Raw genomic sequence first — 18,704 nt, forward strand, 5'->3', positions numbered from 1 at the left:
ATCCCTGGTCCCCCTGTGAAAAGCGAGGCCCGATCACTTGTGTCTGTGACCCCAGCTCTGCGGAATGACAGGGACAGGAGGAGACCTCGCTTGGGCTTGCTGCCTGCCAGCCAGGGAAGAAGATGGGTAACAGTAGAGCTGTGCACGCATGTACATGTATGTGTACATGTATGTGTACATGTATGTGTACATGTATGTGTACATGTGTTATGTGATCCTCTGGCCTCTGTGCACGTGTGTGGGAAGAACTGTAGGCACACATGTGCAAGCACCACATACCACACGCATAATCGTGTAGAAAACAATGAAGCATATACACAAAGAAGTAGCCACTTCTCATAAAAATTTCTTTAATACACACAGATACGCTGTAAGAGTCCTCTTTAATAGTGAAAGATCATCTTCGTTTTATAGGAAACAAATGTGAAGGCTGTTTGACCTTTGCTTTGCTTTGTCTTTGCTTTTCTCCAGTTTCTCATCTTCTGAGACAGGATCAGTAAGCTGAAGTGTCGCACGCCTGTGATCCCAGTCAGGTAGGCTTTCCAGTCTGAGGCCAGCCTGGGCTAAATAAAAAAAAAAAGTTACTCACCGAGTAAAACATTTTTATTCTTTAGTTCTGGCTCACCCTGTGGTGGTGGATAGAGGGAGTAAAACTTGCTTTGAACTTATTCATGGGTCCCAGAGTTTCCCATGGTCGAAAAGAAGACCACTGCTCCGATTTTGAGCAAGTTTTAATTAAATAGTGGCCAGGACGGTGGACTGTGGCTGGGACCCGCTCATGGTTTCCCTGGAATGGCAACAAGTCCCATTTTCCAGAGGCTTAAAACCCATGAGGTTATCTATGCCTTGTTCCTCCTGGGCCGCCCCTCCTCAGGCAGCCCCTCCTCCTCCTCAGGGGCCCTCAGGGCCAGGTGCTCCCATCCAATCTACCCCATGGTGACTTCTCCCCCCCCCCCCCCGATCTCCTCATGGTCCCTGCCTGAGACCCTAAGCCTCAAATATATAAATAATATAAAAATGTTATCTATTGTATAAATATTAAAGTAATTTATAAGAGAACCTTTATCCTGCCCCCTTCTTCGGCCCAACCCAGGCTATAGGCAGGCATCTTTATTAACCAATCAGAGCAAGGGTTACATAGCATCAATTGCTGTATATAAGGATCTCCTTATTGGGGGGACAACCAGATCTTGGGGGCCAGTATTTAGCATTTGAATACATAGCAGCACCAGACCAACCTCCTACACTTAACCACTGAGACAGCTCTCCATCCGTTCGGTAAACTTTTAAATTAACCTGTTCCCTGTACCCCCTCCCCCAGGATCCAGCAACTTTGGGCCCACCCTTATATTGAAATTAACAAGAGCATTTGTGCACGAGGTGGGTGGAGTTTTAACATCCGCCATCAAGAGCCAATCAGAATCCTCTGTCTGGAACAGAGAAGGGAGTCAGTCACCTTTATACATAGAAATGTACTTTTACATTTTTTTTTCCAAAGATGTACTGATCTTATGTATGTGAGTGTTTTACCTGCATGAATGTGTGTGCATCAAGTGTGTTCCTGGTGCCAGCGGAAGTCAGGAGAGGCTATTAGATCTTTCCAACTGGAGGTACAGATGGTTGTGAGCCACCAGGTAGGTGCTGGGAACTGGGCCTGGACCCTCTGTGAGAACAGTTTGTGCTCTTAACTGCTGAGCCCTCTCTCTGGAGTGCCCTTGTAAATTAAGCTTCCTTTGCAGAAGGGCAACTGTTAGGAAAAAGAGGAAGGGGGTGGGATATGGCCCATGGAGGTGGGGTGAGGAATGGGACCAAATGGGATGCCTCTGGGGACCCAGCCACATGATGGTATAGTACAGAATAGAATTTATTCAGGTCATGGGGTGAGTTAAGAGGGTAGTAGAGGCAGAGAGAGAGAGAGGAGTAGAGAAGTAGAGGCCAGCCATGACCACGTTGAAGGGGGGGCAGGGAATGGGGAGAGGAGGGATGGTGGGGGACCAAGATGCCAATAGAGAGCAGAGAGCAAGGGGGGGCAAGCAGCCCCCTTTATAGTGTCAGGTAACTGGGGCGGAGCATACCTGGCTGTTGCCAGGTAACTGAGGGGTGGGGTTTGCAGAATCCCAACAGCAACACATTCTGATTTTAGAGCTTTCCCTAGTATTGCTTGTTAACTTTAGTTCTCCTTATTCCAAAGAGGATAGTTTTGGGGTGCCATATTCTAGTCCCCTTGACTCTCTTTTATCTACCACCTAGGGCCAAAGTGATCATTATAAGACAACCTCCTCTGGAAAAGGTTGCCTTTCCTAGTTTTCCCCAGTAAGGAACATAGTGACAGGAAGAGTGGACTCCATGCAGCCGCTGGCAGCATTTGTGTTGAAGAAGGCAATGGGTTTTGGGGCCCGTCCAGTAGTGCCAGCCAAAAGGAAGGAAGGCACACAACTCTGCCTCTGCCGAGGGTAAGAGGATAATCTCCGAGTGTGAGGCTCTGCTTGCAGCTGACATTAAAACAGGCAAATATTTTTCTAGCAAAACAGTATATGTCAGGAATGAGCGTCTCATTTTAACATCCAACATATTTTTGGCTGCTATTTGATGTCAAACATTTCAATTTTAGAAATATTTCTTTTAAATGTCTTGGAAAGACTAGTGTTTGGAATTCTTAACACAATAAATCCTCGTCAGCAGGGAAAGGCGATACAACAAAAGTGTGCAAAAATGCTTGTGTGAGGGTGTGGGGACTCAGATGGTAAAGTGCGTGGTGTGAAAACCGGAAGACCCACATTCCACCCCTAGCATCCCCCAAAAACCTGGGAACGTGCCTCTGATCTCAGTGATGGGGAGGCAGAGATAGGACAGTCCTGGGGGCTTGGTAGTCAGCCAGTCTAACCTAATCACGGTCTCTCTCTTTCACACTTATACACACGAACATAATACACACACCTTACCTGAAAAAAGTTTATTGGGCATCTAAGAGGGGTAAGAGTGGAACGGGGGAAAATGTAATCAGAATAAATTACACATAGAGAATTTTCAAAGAGTAAATATATTTTTTAAAGTATGTTGGCGGACTGGAGAGATGGCTCAGCAGTAAAGAGCATTGACTGCTCTTCTAGAGGTCCTGAGTTCAATATCCAGCAACCACAGGGTGGCTCACAACCATTTGTAATGGCATTTAATGCCCTCTTTGGTGTATCTGAGGAGAGTGACAGTGTACTTATATACATAAATTGAATAAATATTCAAACATTTTTTTTAAAAAGTATGTTAGATTGCAGTTGAGGAAGACACCCAATATTAGCCACACCCACTTTTGAACACTCACCCATTCACACAGACGAGTATGAAGCTATGCCCCCCTGTACTGGTGTAGTTGTGTTACTTGGACATTTGGGGAAAATATTGTTTTAATTACAGTGAAAGGCTCTATACATTTTCCTAAATATTCTGTCATGTCTCTAGAACCGGGCCAGTTGTACATGCAGCCATTTTAGGTTAAAATCCTTACTTGTCTGGGTGTACACGCGAACACCCGTGGTTCTTATGTGAAGGTCAGAACCATTTGTAGGAGTCAGTTCTCTTCCATCCGTGGGTTGTGGGATCAGACTTAGGTCACTCAGCAGCATGCTCCCAGTCTGTGCTGAAGCACTTGGATGGCCCCAGGAAACTCGGACCACAGATTGGGAGGATGGCTCCCACTTCCTCCCTTAGTTTGCTTCTTTCTTCCACCCAGAACCTCATGGGTCCAAGGTTCCTCTTTAAAACTGTCAGACTCTAAGGAGGTATCATTATAAGTAGAAATGGATGTCTGGCCTGAAAAAACACCCAGGAGGATGTTTGTGGACTATCCAGCGCTCCCTCCCTCCCTCCCTCCCTCCCTCCCTCCCTCCTCCCCCTTTATCTTGTTTCAAAGCCCTTTAATAGTGCTCCTGGCAGCCGGGAGAGAGAAGAGTGATTAGGAGTGACCAGACTGAGTGTTCCAGGCCCTCCTCCGAAAATGGGGCTTCCTATACTCCAGTGTTTCCAAGTGTGCAGAGGTGAACTTTGAATTGGGCTCTGGCAGGAACCTGAAAGTCTGTGTGCTGGCCCAGACAGAATCATTATTCTTTGTCACGGTTGAAGAGACGGGACCTGAGAGGCAGAGGCTGGCACAAGGCCTGTGTCAGCAGCGAAGCTAGAATGAAAGCTAAACCTCCTAGCTCTTGCTCAAGTGCTCTCAACCGTGGTGTCCTACTCTAACCTCAGATGGCTTTTGTTGCTGTTGAAAAGTGGGAATGGCCGGTGGTGGCCGCACACGCCTCTAATCCCAGCATTCGGGAGGCAGAGGTAGGCCGGTCTCTGAGTTCGAGGTCAGCCTGGTGTGTGTAGTGAGTTCCAGGACAGCTGGGGCTACACAGAAAAACCCTGTCCACTCTCCAATGGGTCTCACTTTCCTGTTCTTTTACTGTGTCTGTGTGCTTAAGACTTTATATCCAGGGCTGAGGAAGTGCTTAGCAGGTGAAGGAGCTCACCTCCAGGTTTTATAACCTGGGTTTTATACCCAGAGGTCTACGCGGTGTGGGGCGCAGGCTGATGGTTCCTGCAGTTGTTTGCTGACTCCCACGTGTATTCCTCGCTGCAAATAAATGAATGGATGTGAACAAGTAAAAATCAATAAAATTTACGTCCACTATATAAACGGCTTTCTCCTTAGTACCTCATGCTGATGCTAATAATACACTGTATAAACTATATAAACGGCTTTCTCCTTTCTCCTTAGTACCTCGTGCTGATGTTAATAATACATTGTATATCTCCGCTGCTGTTGGTCGCTCAGTCGAGCCATGGCATAGTCTTTCCATGTACGAGTCCGCTGCAGAGTGCTCATCCTTCTACCAGGAGGAGTTAGCTTTATCCACCTTCTGCTGCTCTGAGCAGTCTCTCATGCACACCGGGGTCCTCATCTCTATGTGGGATTTCAGAGCAGTCTTTTTAGCTGACAGACCCTTATCAGGTCAAGAACACATGCGGCCTGTCTTTCAGCTCTGGGTCTAGGCTAGTGTTTGGGACTGAGGGTACCAGTGCAAACCCTGGCCTCAAGAAGCTGCGGGGACCACATGCAGCCTGTGTAGCTCTGGCCTGTAGCTGCGTTCCCAGCCCTGTCTACATCTCTGACTTGTTGGTTCTCATTCCCACTGTAGCCTTGGCTGAGCGAGGTTCAGTTTTCAAGCACTGTATACCCTGATCCCCAGAGATGATGACCCCCCTCCCCTTACTTTTTTCTGAGATGAACGGAGGCCATCTCATGCTAGACCCCTTCACCCAGCCTTCCCTGGGATGGATGGAGGAGTACACTTAAAGGTTTCTAGAGAAAACTGGGAAGAGGTGTCTGGAGAAAAGGCTGAAGGAAGGGGATGGAGAGGGAGGGCCGGGGAGAGACTATGGAGAGATGGCTCAGCAGTTAAGGTCACTTTGCTGCTCGTCCAGTGGACCTGAGTCTGGCTTCCAAACACTCATTTTGTATGGTTTACAGACACCTGACCTGTATTTCATCTCGAGCTCCACCCCATGTCTCTGGCCTCTGTGAGGGCACCTGCTCGGGTTTACATGTGTGTGCTTGCATGCACACACACAATTAAAAACAACCTAAGAATTTTAAAGCGAAGTTTCCGAGAGCCTATGGCAGAACTCTGAGCTGCTGGTTGAGGTGGCCGACCCTCTCCTCCGGTCCTTCTAGTTTCTTCTCTGACGTTCTTCAGCCACACAGTCATTCTGTGTGGTCATCTTTCCAAATCTTCTCCCCTCCTTCCTAATCCCCTGCACCCTCAGCACCCACTGCACACTGTTCCTTTGAGTACTCCCTATGCATCCAGGGAGTTTTCTTTTCATTCTCGTTTGGGCCCCAGGCTGTTTCTCTCCACAGGGTTCGGTTTCCGCCATACTCCCAGCCCTTCTCCATGTCTTGCTTTCACATCTTGCTTCTGAGAGTGAATACCTGGGACATACATTTTTACTGTAGTGTTTCCCCGAACAGAAATGGCCTTCCTTACCCCAGGGATTTATACTATAGTATGATGTAGATTGGGAAAGTTGCACTTAGAAATTTAGTTAACAAAGTTTATTATCATGAAGTTCTTTTGTTGATATTGTTTGTTTGTTTGTTTTGAGCCAGGATATCCCTGGCTGTCCTGAAACTCACCCTGTAGACCAGGCTGGTCGTGAACTCAGATAATCTGCCACCACTGCCTCCGAGTGCTGGGACAGAAGACATGTGCCACCACACCTGGCCTTCATTGTAACTTTCTAAATGGACACCACCAGTGGGGTGAAGCCATACCTGTTTTTGTGTGACCATCACCCACCATACTCTCCTCTAGAACTTGTCTTGAAAAACTGAGTCAAGGCATTGAAATTACTCACTTCTAACCCCTTCACCCCTCAGCCCTTGGTAGCCAGTATTTAGCTTTCTGAGTTTGGATCTTGACTGCTTTAGGTGAGTTAGGAGTGGAATTACCCAGCATTTGTGGATTGCAGTGAGTGCTGACACCCCCCCCCCCCCCGCTATCGAGTTCACAAGTCTTATTTTCCTCCTTACTCTTACTGTTGTGATTGTTTGTAATCTTTACTGCTGACTTAAAAATTGTGTCCCAAACAGCCCTGGGTTTAATCCCAAGTATCAAACATAAGGTCCCAATACTTCCCGGTGTCTAATCGTGAGCCTCAGTAAATGCTCCTTATTTTGTAAGTTGTAAGCATTTTTAGGACTGAGGTAACCACTTACAGAACAGTTTATCGTTTCTGCAGGCTTACTGCAGCTCAGGGATCTGGGCCATGGTCAAGGCCAGTGGGAGGCAGTTAGGGAAGTGTTGGCACTCCCTCAGAACGCTCTAATCTTGGGTAAGTGGGCTCAGGGACATGGCTGGTACTGTTGGAGCAGGGTCAGTGTTGGTGCAGTGGCACTGTTGGCGTGGGTGGCAAGTGGCACTTGGTTGTGAGATCCTAATCCAGGTCTGAGCACCATGACCTGTTTTTTGAAGTCTAGTGCATGGCTAGGGTTGATCCTCAGGTGTCCTTTGGTTGTCATGACAGTAAAGTTCCTGGGAGGAGATAGTATTTGCTCTGGAAACCTAGACTGGCTACTTCCGGTCCAATGGTGACTATAGTTTAAAGTAACTAGGAGAATTAAGAGGGAAGAAAATGACCAGGTACAATTGTGGGCGCCTATCGTATCAGCACTTGACAGGCAGAGGCAGGAGGATTGCTGCAACTTCAAAGTCTGCCTGGTCAGCAAAGCAAGTTCCAGGCCAGACAGGGCTGCATAATGAGACCCTGTCTCAAAACCAACTGATTGACCCAAAAGTTAACAGAGAAAGATGAAGAAACTCTGCTATTGTGCCAGCAGTATTTGGCTATGAGCTTGGAAACAAAGCCAGTTTAATAACGGCCAGTAGCTGAGAGTAGCCAGTTGGGGGGGGGGGGGGCAGATAACCGGAGAATGGAAATAGGAGCAGAGAGTGGCCTGGGGAAATGTTAACATCTCAGTCACCATTTATCTGGGACCCTACCTCGCCACCCTCATGAGCCGAGGCATCCCTGAAGATGGGCTAAGCTGCCTTTTCCTCACAGTGTACATTCAGACTTTTCCATTTCTGTTAGTCTAACAGCAATGGTTAAGCTATGTAATGATGAGAAAACAAAAGTCCCTTTAAGTAACAGAAAGTTTTCTGGCAATATTTTCTAGAAAAATTTGGTGAACTTTGAAGGTGTATGTGTGTGTGTATGTGTGTGTGTGTGTGTGTGTGTGTGTGTGTGCATCCCAGAGGTTGATACAGATGTCTTCTATCTTCTATCTTTTTGCAATTTGTTTTTGAGACAGGTTTGTCTTTGAACCTGGAGCTCACCAACCAAAATGGCCTGCATCCGAGCTCCAGGGATCCGCCTGTCTCTGCGGCCAGCCTCCAGCTCCCTGTGATTTTCCCAATGTTACTTATGAGAAGTCATTATGTGTATACAGACAGGGTTGATCCCGTGTGGACATCCGAATGAACAGTGAACTATACAATATTTCAGTCCCGGTTTCATGAAAATAAAATCATGTTTATTGTAGTAGAAATAAACATTTATCACCTGATAACCTAACAATTTATGTAACAATGAAGAACATAAAACCCACATGTAGTTTCGTTGACTAGAAATAGATCTTTTTTCAGATCTCATTTCTTTAGTTGAAAACATTCTAGCCTCTGTAATCTAGAATAAAGGCCAAGATTTCCTTTAGAAAGGGAACTTTGTTCATGTTTTGAGGTTTTAAAACCACCGCAGGAATTCTGAAATATATTGCATAATCGGACCACAGTCATTTAAAAATAACTTACATTACTTATAAAATTGTGGCTATTGGTATATGTGGCTTTTGTTTTTTTTTTAAAGACGGGGCTTCTCTGTACAACAGCTCTTGCTGTCCTAGAATTTGATTTGTTGATCCCGCTGGATTCAAACTCAGAGATCTGCCTGCCTCTGCCTCCCGGGTGCTGGGATTAAAGGTGTCTACCACTGTTGCCCTTAAGTCTATGTGACTCTTTAAAGACATGATTCCACATTGTTCTATAGAAGCTTTAATGCCACCATATTAATTTTTTTAACCCAAGTTTTTGTGATGTCTCTGAAGAAGGTTCATTATTCTCTTTGATGAATAGTCTCAGGGATTTAAATCCTAACCCTGGCTCTGTCTCACACCCGTAGTACTGATCTCTGGGAAAGAGTTGTCAATGCAAACCGATTTAATCAATGCCGACATCTGTGTCAGATAATAACGACTAAAATGTGGGTGCTATTGTATTCATTTTTTGTTTTTTGAGACAGAGGTTTTTATGTATAGCCTTGGCTGTCCTAGATCTAGCTTTGTAGACCAGGCTGGCCTGGAACTCACAGAGATCCACCTGCCTCTGCCTCCTGAGTACTGAGATTAAAGGTGTGCACCACTGTTATTCCTTCTTCCTCTTTAAAAAAAATAGACCTGACATGAAACAGTAGCCATGACTAGGGGATTCATCTAGAATTCCCTTTTTCTGCTCTTAAAATGAAAATAGCCTCAGTTGGGCCTTGAGGGCCCTATGATGTGGGAATGGGTATCGAGGACCTCGGTGTATGACAGGGCTGAGGATACCTGTGCCACCGTGGCCATCAGGGTCCTGGCCTTTGAGAACTCATGAACAGTATTTCCTTTTCTTAATCTGAACCAACTCAGCAGAGCAGCCTGGTAACCTCAGGCTGTTCCTGGATGATCTCAACCGAGAAGAAAAACAAATAAATTATTAACAGTGTACTTGGTAGGTAAAATCTTTAACACAGTGAGAGAGAGAGAGAGAGAGAGAGAGAGAGAGAGGGAATTTGATGGCAGGATGTGAATAATAAACACTGGCAAAGAAAGGATGGAGAGGGTTTGGAACCATGCAACGATTTTGATCCTTTGCATATTTTAGCTTGTTTAATATTTAATATGACTGATTAGCTGCTAGCCCCAAACTTATTTATTTATTTTTAGTCTTTCACTCTAACATTTTCTCATAAAAAATGCTAGTATATATCAAAGTTAGAGGATTCTGCATATATTTAGAGTCTTCCTTTCTTTATAGTCTTGGGAATTGAGCCCAGGACATCTCGTATGGTATGTAAGAATGCTGCTCCTGAGCCATGCCCTCCGCTCCCCTATGCAGAGTCCAACAGTAGCTTTTACATCACTTCCTTTCTCACGGAAATGTATTTATGTTTTTTGTTTGTTGAGTTTGATTTTGATTATTTGGTGATTTCTGCAAGAGAACCTAGTTTCCGTTGTCAGCTTGCAAGAGTTGACCACGATGCCCTTATACATGAAAAGTTTGTTTTCTGTTTTTGTTTTTTAAGGGTTAGGGATTGTGATTTACTTGTATTGGGAGAATTCCTTCAGTAGGTGCAGAGGCTCAGTGATAGAATTCATGCTTTGATGATGTATCGGGTCCTGTTTCTAATCTCTAGTACTAGAAAGAATAACTCAAGGTGGAGCTAAAAGAGACGTCTAGAGGAAGAAGTTCTTAGGAAAAGAATATTACTGGCATCAGAATGGGCACTCGGCTGTATTTTTAGTTTCACTTCGCAGGCCGTGCAGGCTTGGTTCTCACTGTTTCCAGTAAGTGGCCTTTTATGGAACCAAGGAAGAACAGAGGGAATTAAAACGGTTTGAAAGAGAACTCTTGGGAGCTGCAGGCCAAAGACAGCAGTGAATGTTGACGTTCCTCTTAGCCGCATTACTGGATGCTTCTGGATTTGAAGTGTGCAGCTGTCCTTTTTATAACTTGCACAAAAGCCATGAGGCCAGTTCTTTTGGAGTTCTGCCAAAGAGCCTGACTGGGTCACAGGGCACAGTCTTGATGATGATTCAAAAGGAAGGTGTGGTCACTTTGTTCCTCATGGATGAAGGAAACCCTCCTTGAGACCCATTGCTCTTCCAGAGGGTAGAGTTGGCTTTTGCATGTTTACCAGACTTGCTGAGCTACAGAGCCACTAACGAACATTTTCTCTCTTTCTGCTTTCAGTTCACCTTCACTGAGATGGACTCAATTTAATCTCCACGGAGTCAAAGAATGGCCGCTAGCCCTGTGCCTCCCATGGAGGATGGCCAGGGTGTCTTGGGCATTGATGATCTGCACTTTTCACTGCAAGGTAAAGTCACACTTGGGAGGAAATAGGAAAACTATCCCTTCTAATTCTGAGCCCTACTGGCTTCTCTGCCTCCTGTGGTTTTGAAAACCTAACTGTATTTTCCAACTGGAGAGGACACTACAGTGCAGCATTAGTGACTTTTTGGTGCAATTCTCTGGTTCCAAGGAATCCTGGAAGGATCTTTGGTATCGTGTGTGTGTGTGTGTGTGTGTGTGTGTGTGTGTGTTCCAAGGAATCCTGGAAGGTTCTTTGGTATCCTGTGTGTGTGTGTGTGTGTGTGTGTGTTCCAAGGAATCCTGGAAGAATCTTTGGTATCCTGTGTGTGTGTGTGTGTGTGTGTGTGTGTGTGTGTGTGTGTGTTTCAAGGAATCCTGGAAGGATCTTTGGTATTGTGTGTGTGTTTCAAGGAATCCTGGAAGGATTTTTGGTATCGTGTGTATGTGTGTGTGTTTTATTTGTAATCCAAATGTCAAAGCTAGCCATGGTTTGCTTGGCACATTATTTCCTCTTATTCACGTCTTTTTTACACAGCAGCTTTGAGACTTGCGTTTGTATTTTATCCTATCAGGTGGGAATGGTGGTGATGCCTTGGATGGGTGAGGTTTCAGTGATGGGAATCCCATCTGTAATCTACAACTAGTCTTTGCAAAAGGGCTTCCTGCTGAGCTTAGCTGGATAGTGGCCGCCCATTTGAAAACCCATTAGCTAGTGAACGATCCATCTTTATTGATAAATCTTGATGTTGTAGCTAGCCAGTCTAGAAGTGAGGCTCTGGCAAATATTGACAACATTTATTGGGGCGCCTTTGTTTTCTATTTTGTTTTTCCATAACAGGGTTTCTATGTGCAGCCCTGGTTGTCCTGGAACTTGTTCTGTAGACCAGGCTGGCCTCAGACTGAGAGACCCACCTGTCCCTGCCTGCTGAGTGCTGGTCTTTAAAGGCATGTACTTCTACTGCCTGGCTGTGAAACCTTTAAAAAAGTAATCTTAAAGTTATGGGTAATATAAATCAACAATTAAGACATAATATAGAAGCTACAGGTTTTGAGTTTGCTTTTGGTGAAGATTCTAAAATGACTTTCTGATGACCTTTTAAATTTATTTTAAATTTTTAAAAGATTTACTTATTATATATGAGTACATTGTAGCTGTCTTCAGACACACCAGAAGAGGGCATCAGATCTCATTATAGCACTGGATCTCATTACAGATGGTTGTGAGCCACCATGTGGTTGCTGGGAATTGAACTCAGGACCTCTGGAAGAGCAGTTGGTGCTCTTAACCGCTGAGCCATCTCTCTAGCCCTTATTTTAATTTTTGAGACAAGAGCTTGTTATGTAGCTCAGGCTAGCCTCAAACTCTCACTCTCCCACCCTTCCCCCCTTGAGTGCTGGGAGGCATGTGCTACTGTGCCTGGTTCAAATGTTCTCCAAATCTGTTTTTTAATGGTTAGCTTCATTCAGATATAAATAATTAGCTTCATTCGGAATAGACTGTATCTCTATGGAGCAGGTTTTTAAAAATGAAATTGTCTGCTGGGCACATTGGCACACATCAGTAAAGCTAGCCCCTACGAGGCAGAAGCTGGAAGATTATAAACTAGCATGGACTACCTAGCGAGACCCTGTTCCAGATAAAAGACAAGACCAAAAAAAAAATAATGAGTTTAATTAGTATAGAGTTAATATAGAGATAGTAAGAAATATTTGTTAGAAGGCAGTCTTTGAGATAAAAATAAAAAGTCTTTCATTATGTATATTTGAGTAATACAATAACAAGTAGTTTAAATCAAATATTTATTTTTATTTAAATGAAAAAGATCAGCACTCTTGTTGATGGTTTGGCGTCGAGACATGGTCTGCCATCTTATGTCTCACACAGGCCCCGTGGCTTTGTGATTTTTTTCTGGACCAAGTTGAGAGGTTTTTATCTTATTTGTGTAATACAGATCCCAGGTGGACAAGCTTGTTACACAAAGAGTTCATCATTGCTGCCTGCAACATAGTAGCGGCTCGGTAAATACTATTTCCTTTTATATATTTATAATGAATTTTTTTGAATATAAGTTTGTATAGGAGCACAGCTATAGTAGAAACTTCATTGTATATAAGAAAGAAAATGAAAGAAAGAAAGAAAGAGAGAGAGAGAGAGAGAGAGAGAGAGAGAGAGAGAGAGAAAGAAAGGAAAGAAACCAGAATTGTGCTTACTCTCTGCTTTGCTGTTTGTCTTCAGTGGCTTCCCATCACGTGCAGGTGAGTCTTGGTGAGGCCATGGGCTCTCCCTGCTCTGGTTCACTTGATTTTCCTACTATATCCCTCGTGCTCCCGATATTCCACATCTCCCCAAGGTGCTGTGGTTTTCTTGACTGTGTGCATGTGTGTGCTCTGTGTAGGCTGCTCCCTCTGGACTGGGAGAAGTTCAGCTCATCCATCCCAAGGCCAGCTGGCCCCTGCCTCCTGCCGGCTGCCCTGCTAGTCTGAGATAAGCCCTTCCTCTTCTTCCAATCCCTTTTATCTCTTGGGCCCTTGCAGATTTGTGTTTATTTTACTTCATAGCACTTCCTTGCCAAGGGACGAGCTTCCTGAGGTTTAGGTAGAGGCTGTAGCTTGTGGAGCAGCTGAGTTGTGGTTTTGTACTGTACCCCTCTGCCATGACACAGAACAAACCGGAAGAGGGGATTCCGCCCAAGGTTGTTCCCCAGCTGCCTTAAATTGGAGACTCACTCTGTTCCATCAGTAGCAAACTTTATCCTAGATTGTGGATAGGGGATTTCAGGTTCCTAAGGTGTTTAAAATAATTATCAAGTCACTCAGAAATTGTATGGTATATGTTTTCTAGAACGGGCCGTTTAGTAAGGGGTAGCGATGCCCATGTTCTCTGGATGATGCACTTGTGTGATGTATGTATGTGTGGATGCTGTCCGTGGGTAGGACACATGGAGTGACATCATAGCATCATCAACCTAACGCTGGCCAGGATCCGATCACCTTAGCCGGGGACACTCAACATGTGCTCAGCGCCTAGACTGCCCTCGCAGAACGAAAACAAAGCATGGGACACATGATTTCCCGAGGCTAGCCTCCATGTTGATTGCAGGTTTGGGATGGTTCTTCTTGCCCAGCTGACAAAGGAAGAGGTGAAGGCAGGTGGGGAAGACAGAATTTGCATATGCCTGTGAAGGCAGCTTTGGCGGGATTATTGCCTGCTTGGGGGGAAAAGGTAGACAGGGTTATTTTTATAAAGTACAACATAGCTGAAGGCTATTGGTCAAAGTCTTATAAAGCATTTGAGGGGATAGTAAGAGAGGTAAGTGATTAAAGACAGTTTCGGGCAAGCCTGGTGACCCGAGCTTGATATCTGGCTTCCTGCAGAACGAGAGACCTGACTCCGTGGAGTTGTCTTTGGATTCTCCTCCACATGAACACACATACAATGATAATATGTGAAGGTTTTTTCAAAGCACTTGATTTTATTCATGTGTAAACAGCCTAGTAGTTTTGTGTTTGCTGACACTTCACAGTGAAGGTGGAAGGTGATTCTGGGTAATGTGGAAGTGCTGGGTGCCGTTTACAAGGAAGTGTGGTTTTTTTTTCCCTCCCTCTTCCCTGAACCAGTGTCAGGGAGAGAGAGAGAGAGAGAGAGAGAGAGAGAGAGAGAGAGAGAGAGAGAGACAGAGACAGAGACAGAGAGACAGAGAGACAGAGACAGAGACAGAGAAGAATGGCCTCATTAGGCTACATCATCTATTTCACTGGAAAACAGAAAAACCCTCCTTTAAGGTGAGGAGATTGTGGTTGTGTCCTGGTGGAGAACAGTGCGCTTAAGAACAATGAAATATCCCTGCAGAAGTGTGGTGACTCATAGGGTGGAAAGGAGTGAGTCTACCTGCCTTCCACCCTCCCTTCCTCCCGATTTCCCTTTCTGTTTCATCTTTCCTTCCTTTCTTCTTTCATCTCTTTCTCTTTCTCTCTCTTCCTTCCTTCCTGTTCTTTCTTTCTTTCTAGTTCCTTTCTTTTTCCCCCTCCCCTCATCTTCCTCCTCTTCCTCCCCTTTTATTCCCTTTGCACACAACTCACCCCCCCCCCCCCCCCCCCAGTATCTGGCATGAGCTCACTGTATAGAGCAGGCTGGCCTTTGCTTTTGATGGGTTTGGGACATTACAGGAGTTTGGCTTAATTTTTGAAGACATTTTCAGGGTTTTTTTTTTCTTTGTTTTTGTTTTGTTATGCAGGCCTGACTGGCCTAAAACTTGCTGTGTAGAACATGCCTTGAATTCAGAGGCCCGCTCCCCTCTGTCTTCCAGTGCTGGCTTTAAAGGCGTGTGTGCTGTCATGCTCAGGTTGAGATGCGTTTTTCTTTTTTCTGTCTTGCAAGGGGAAGAGATGCCTAGGGAAGGAAGGAATAGTGTGCGTGGACCCTGTTCTCTGACTACAGAATCAGGGATGTTGTTTGCCTAGGCTGGCTCAATCATGAGAATTCTTTTGATTAAATGCTTTTTACTAGAGATGAACCTAAGCCCTCGCTCAGGCAAAGTCCTCCCTCTACCACCATGTTGCTCGCGCAGCCGCTCTTGAGAAATTCCAAAGGGAATTGTGGGCAAGATTGAACTATTTTGAACATTTCCCCTGTTCATTTCAGGGTTAAGTTATTTCATGTTGAGCTAGCAGATAGAACACAGGGGCTGCCAAAAGGGCGCTATATAATCATTTTGTTTTCACAGATAGTAGGCTAATGCTTTAGAAAAACAGTGTCCAGCTACAGAATGTTCTTAATTAGCCAGAGAACTAGGAAGGAGTGCATTTTGTTACACAAACCACCACGGGAGGGGTCACTTTCTTGTGGCCTGGCCCAGGTGCTGCTGAGCATTAGCTGTCATTGTGAACCTGTGTGAACACACGTTCGGCTCAGCTACGTTGCCATCTCAGACAGTGTTTGATGAATGTTTTGTTTAGTGCTGTTATCATCTAGGTGACATATTATAAAAGATTAAAAACATCCTTGCTTCCAGGTAGCTCTAGGGCTACGTACAGAAATCTGATATTGCAGCTAGATTAGTACTTCATTTAAATGGGTTCATTATTTACTGAATGTTCTGGAGGTAGGCTTTCCTTGTCTTCCTTCCTTCCTTCCTTCCTTCCTTCCTTCCTTCCTTCCTTCCTTCGTTTCTTCCTTCCTTCTTCCCCCTCCCCCTTCCCTCTTCCTCCTCCTCCTTCCCTTCCCTTCTCCTCCTCATCTTCATCCTTCTTCTGTTTTATCTTCTGAGATAAGGTTTCTCTGTGAGTTCTTTCTGACTGTCCTGGAACTTGCTTTGTAGTCCAGGCTGACCTCGAACTCACAGAGATCCACTTTCCTCTGCCTCTCGAGCACTGGGGTGAAAGGTTTGTGCCACCACTGCTGAGCTGCTTCCCACATATTTCTTATTTTCAGTAAGAAATTAAAACTTATCCAGGCTAAGATTACATAATCATGGTTAGGTGGGAATAAATGTTGAAAATGAACAGGCAGATCAAGAGTTCAAAACTGGCCTGGGCTTCATAGCAAGACCCACTCAAAAGCTGAAACATAAATTGGGTTTCTTTTTCATACCAGAGGGGGGGAAAGGAATAATTCATGGTTAGTTGGAGAGATTGCAAAGTATGATAATGAGAAGAAATGTTTACTTTTTAAAAATAATTTATTTATATATAGTGTGCACGTGGGCACATGCATGTGTGTCTGGCTTTTGTGAAAGTTCTCTCTTCTTATCTTGTGGGTTCTTGGCCAGAGCCTTTATCCCCTGAGCTGTGCAGCCAGCCCTGTAGTATTTAATTTTTACTTGGTAGATAAAAAGAACCAGTCTCCTGCAGAGGTTGGGCACCGAGGACATACACAGAAATGGGCTGAGCACCTGTGTGAATGGTGGCATCCGGTGTGCTTCCGCCTGCGGACAGCAGGCAGAAATGACGGGTACTCAGGTGATCGTCCCTATGATGTTTAATTTTACAGGGCCATCTTAATTTTGATGTCTATCATTTAAATTCAGAGTAGGACTAGAAATCTCTATTTTTTTTTGAGTTTTTTTGTTTGTTTTTTTGATGTTTCAATAAGGGATAAAAATTTTCACTTATACAATATATTGCAGGTTGAGTTATATATTTTTCTCATTATTAAAAATGTCAGATTGGGTCTGGGATGTAGTTCAGATGGTAAAGTCCGTGCATGAATGAAGCCTTAGGATGGAGCCCTGGCCCCACGTAAGCTGAGGGTGGCAGTGTACCGCACGCCTGTTTATTATCCCAGGGCCCGCCTGTGGTTTTATTATGTGGAAGGTGGAGGCAGAAATTCAAGCTCATTCTTGGCTTCGGATGTCACTTGCCCGATAGTCTCTCCGAGTCTTGCAAGTGTCCAACAGATACCCTGCATGTGTTGTTCACACATTGATGTTACTGAAGTGAAGCTCCTGAATTATTTAAGCCTCCAGTAAATAATTGTACAGTGAATAGCTGAGTGGCCACTCTGATACACAAAACCCAGATCTGATGATCTGATTCTGATCCCTGGGAGAAGGAGAGAATCGACTCCCAGTTTGCCCTCTGACCTCCACATGTGCACGCCGTCACGTGTGCACACACATGCACACAAGAAAATAAATGTAATTTTGAGAATCCAAACTCACACAGTCAAAAATGAAGGTCTGTGAGGTAGGTCCTCGATAGCAGAGTAGTTCGGTGTGCACGGTGACCAATAGGGCAAGCCACATGGGTGACTAGTGATATGAGACTGGGCTGTGGTAGTCTTGGGAGAAAAATCTGCCCTACCTCAGAACTGTGAGAACACACTCCTGCTGTCTGAGAGAGAGAAACAGGATTGGTGGAAGGCTTGTGGGGAGATTCCTGTTCCTTTGTAACAGAGACCTTGGTGGGGAGGATTGGGGGGCACGGAGAACAAAGAACAGCAGGAGAAAATATGTGTTCTTAAGTAATCAGTTTACTTCATAACTGGCTCATACTGCGTGCTTACTCTGTAGAAAGCAGGCAATCTCATGGATTTTCCAAAGATATTTTGGAATGTCCTTTGCTTCGGTATTACAAAGTTCTGTACTCTTAAAAATACTTTGACTTCTTGGGCATGGTGGTGCGCACCTTTTATCCCAGAGGCAGGCGTGGATTCACATGAGTTCAAGACCAGCATGGTCTACAAAGTGAGTTCCAGGGCAGTCAGGGCTACACAGAGAGACCTTGCCTCAAAAAACAAACAAATTCTGACTAAATGGAAAATTAAAAAAAAAAAAAAAGAACTCTAGTAATGCTTGTATAATGGTGTTTTTAAGAAAAATATTCTCATTCCTTGGGTTGCATGTATAGTTTTGGCTTCTGGAAATGTTGGTTTTGTTTTCTGGAGGAATTTGGAGCTTATCATTCCGAGTCAGCTACATTTTGAAAACTAGGGCGAGATAAATCCAGGGTCATTTAGAATCTTGTTAAAGTGGGTTAACAAAGGTCCCATTCATTGCTTCTAGAAGTAGAAATCCCTTTTAATTAGCCCCAGGAGAGATGCAAGGTTTTCTGAGCGTGTGTGTGTGTGTGTGTGTGTGTGTGTGTGTGTGTGTGTGTGTGCGCGCGTGCACACGTGTGTGTGTGCGAGTGTGTGCAAGTGTGTGTGTGAGTGTGTGTGTGTGCGAGTGTGCATGCTTGCGTATGTACTCATAGACAGTGATGTACATATGGAGGTCAGAGGACAAGTTGAGGGCGTGGTTTTCGTCTCCCATGTAGGTCCTGGGTTTCACATGTCTTCAGGCTTGGTGGCGAGTACCTTATCCACTGAACCATCTCCCTGCCCCTCACCGAGTGTGTTTATGGTTATTTGAATGTGGTAGAAAAAAAATAAATTGTGAATTGTCAGACAAATGGAATAGTTTGAAGCTTTCTATGTGTGTCTCTTTGGAAGACGTAGATGAATAGTGTCTTCTGGATTTGAGGCTGTGGGATGTTGTGTTGAATGAAAACCCGAGAAGGCGCTGGAAGGAATCCTGCCACACACCTTGCTGGCCGTGC

At 44.8% G+C, this 18,704-nt stretch overlaps 1 protein-coding gene across 1 annotated transcript in view; it reads left to right on the forward strand.

The window, feature by feature from the left end:
* The first annotated feature begins 495 nt into the window (after window positions 1–495).
* Window positions 496–18,704, forward strand: part of SYNE2 (spectrin repeat containing nuclear envelope protein 2) — a 259,839-nt gene continuing 241,630 nt past the window's right edge. Inside the window, exons 1-2 of the mRNA XM_080930654.1 lie at window positions 496–533; window positions 10,545–10,671. Coding sequence (XP_080786780.1) covers window positions 10,593–10,671 — 79 coding nt within the window. The 5' untranslated portion in view covers window positions 496–533; window positions 10,545–10,592. The remainder of the gene's footprint in view (window positions 534–10,544; window positions 10,672–18,704) is intronic.

The sequence above is a fragment of the Micromys minutus genome, assembly GCF_963924665.1.
Source record: "Micromys minutus genome assembly, chromosome: 1".
In the NCBI taxonomy this organism is placed as follows: domain Eukaryota; kingdom Metazoa; phylum Chordata; class Mammalia; order Rodentia; family Muridae; genus Micromys; species Micromys minutus.